Genomic DNA, 2,575 nt, shown 5'->3' with positions numbered 1-2,575 from the left:
GGAATACCTTCTTAGTAGTTTATACCCTCTTAACAGTTTTCATATCTATCTAACTCTCAAGCTTCCTCCTTCAGTTATATATTCAAGATGGACAGTATTTAATATTTATTTGTCATGTATATGTACGGGTGTGGGTCTATACATATTTTGTATATAGTATGTTTAGATGTGTGTCATGTATGTGTTTCACTTTGAAAATGGGCAACTATATTTCATTTTTGATGTATGCCATTGTGCCCACAGTAAAAAAATGACAACAAAGATTATCTTATCTTATCTTATCTATATTCTGTTGCCTATAATAGAATTTAATATTGTATTTAATTGGTTTGTTAGTCAACTCTAGATTTTTAAAATTAGAAATGAAATTTAATTATTTTAAGTAATACATTTTAGGTAAATTACTTTAGACTTGTTGCGGACAGAAATTAATTAACAATATTTAAAAATATGAGATTATTTTTGTTCATTTTCAGATGAATTCTCCTTGTATTCCAGTCCTGCCTTTATACCGTACTTCTGCACCTGAATACACATTTCTCACTTTTTAGGAGTTCTCCTGTAGTCCTGCTTTTTAAAATGTATAATAATTTAATGCAGATTTCAGAGTCTTGGAATCTTTGTTTTATTAGAATTCAAGCTGCTAGAACAGAATTGTGCAACTTTTTCTGGGTAGCAAGTTACATTTAACTTTGAGAGATGTGTGAGTCAGCAGACACCAAAAAGCAGTGGGTGGAGCCAATAGAAAGTTCATTTTATTTTATTCCATTTAAATTTTCTTTACACTAAGTGGGAAATATGATTGTACTCCATTCAAGTATTTTATAATGTTTTTAAAATTGCTGTTTGATAGCAACGTTTGGAGGTCTCTGGGACTGCATCAAGAATTTCAGGAGTCTGTTTTGAGCCCATTATTATTTTATAATAATGTTCAAGAATCAGATACAAATTTGAATCAGGCTTATTAGAATAAAACTAAAATCATATGCAAAACAGAAGCTTAGGGGAAATGTGCATCTAAAGTTAGTGAAGAATATTCCAAGCACACAACATAGTAAATTCCCGCTTTGGATATGGACTAGATCAGGGGTCCCCAACCCCTGGGCCACAGCCCTCTACCAGGCCTTGAGCCCTTGCAACCAGACCGCAGAAGCGGCCTTCAGGCATGTAGGCCGCCACTGGTCCACAAAGCCAGAAAGGTTGGGGAACACTGGACTAGATGATTTCCAAGATGTCTTCCAACCCTTATATTCTGTGATTTTATGTATCTTTACTATTATTTCTAGATTCACAGGCTTTCTCCACATAATCTAGTCCCGTTTTTTCTCAATTTTTTTTCACATTGGAAACTAATTTACTGCATTTACCGGTACATGTTATATTAAACAGTTAGAAATTATATCATTCAAAGGTCTACTATTAGACGTGATCTAACTTTTATCCACCTTTGTCATAAATTCAATAGAATAAAGCACACATGTTCTTTTTTTAATTATGGAAGATGAATTTATAGCATGTCCTAATTGAAAGCCAGCTGGATGTAGTGGATAAGGCACCAGCCAGTGAGAGATCTTGGGCCAAGTACTCTTTTTCAGTCTTAGGAAGAAGGAAATAGTAAATCACTTCTGACAGGTTCCCCAACTATGGCCCTTTTATGACTTGTGGATTTCAACTCCCAGAATTCCTGAACCAGCCAAGTCATAAAGGGGCCACCTCTGAATTCTGAAATCTTGCCAACAAAACTTTAGGGACTTGTCCAGACAAGTGCCAGGAATCAACGCAGACTCAAGGCATCCCATGCCATATTATTTGATATACTACATTTTTTGCTAATGTAAGAGACACTTTGGTATCAAGAACCATAAAAGATTGTAACAATTAAGGTTCATAATGTTTCTGAAAAATATTTTATCTTCCTCTAGACTATAGACCAGATCAGTTGCTGTATATCTCTTCAACATCTTGATATGTCAGATAACAATATATCTCAAATAGGAGATATCTCCAAACTTTCATCTCTAAAGGTAAATATTGCTTAGCTTATATTATTTGATGGTCTAAGTATTCCTAATTAAGGAGTGAGTTAACAGCAGTATTGTTGCCCTTTGTAATAAAGATTTGAGTTAACAGCAGCATTGTTGCCTTTTGACTGTAATAAAGATTTAATTTGATTCACAAGAACATTTTCTTCAAGTAACTATGAATAAAATGTAGTGTAAAGCTGTCTCAAATAAAAATCTTCTGTAAATGCCTTTAAAGCAGTCATGTCCAACCTGCGGGCCACATGTGGCCCTGGAGAGCTAGTAATGCAGCCTCACAAGATAAAAATATAAAAAAAATAAAGGAAGTTTTTATTTATATACATTATATTGTATATTTTTCGCCGAGCCCTGAAGGCCCATCTATTCCGTGCGGCCGGCCTGGCGTAGTTTGATTATGTTTCAGTGGGGTTTTTTTGTATGGGTGTGTTTTTAGAACAGGCCTGTTATTTAATTCGATTTTAAAACAGAAACTATTTATTTATTATCGTGGTTTTTAGTATCGCCTGTTCACCGCCCTGAGTCCCGCAAGGGAG

The 2,575-nt window shown here is 34.6% G+C and overlaps 1 protein-coding gene across 1 annotated transcript in view; it reads left to right on the top strand.

The window, feature by feature from the left end:
• The window catches only part of CEP97 (centrosomal protein 97), a 29,115-nt gene that overhangs the window by 11,974 nt on the left and 14,566 nt on the right, over nt 1-2,575 (top strand). Inside the window, exon 4 of the mRNA XM_015813211.1 lies at nt 1,923-2,024. Within this exon, the coding sequence (XP_015668697.1) occupies nt 1,923-2,024 (102 nt within the window). The remainder of the gene's footprint in view (nt 1-1,922; nt 2,025-2,575) is intronic.

This window comes from Protobothrops mucrosquamatus, unplaced genomic scaffold (assembly GCF_001527695.2).
Source record: "Protobothrops mucrosquamatus isolate PMUCROS unplaced genomic scaffold, P.Mucros_1.0 scaffold_68, whole genome shotgun sequence".
NCBI classification, from domain to species: Eukaryota; Metazoa; Chordata; class Lepidosauria; order Squamata; family Viperidae; genus Protobothrops; species Protobothrops mucrosquamatus.
The sequence above is the reverse complement of the archived record's forward strand: the minus strand, read 5'-3'. Positions and strand labels throughout refer to the sequence as shown.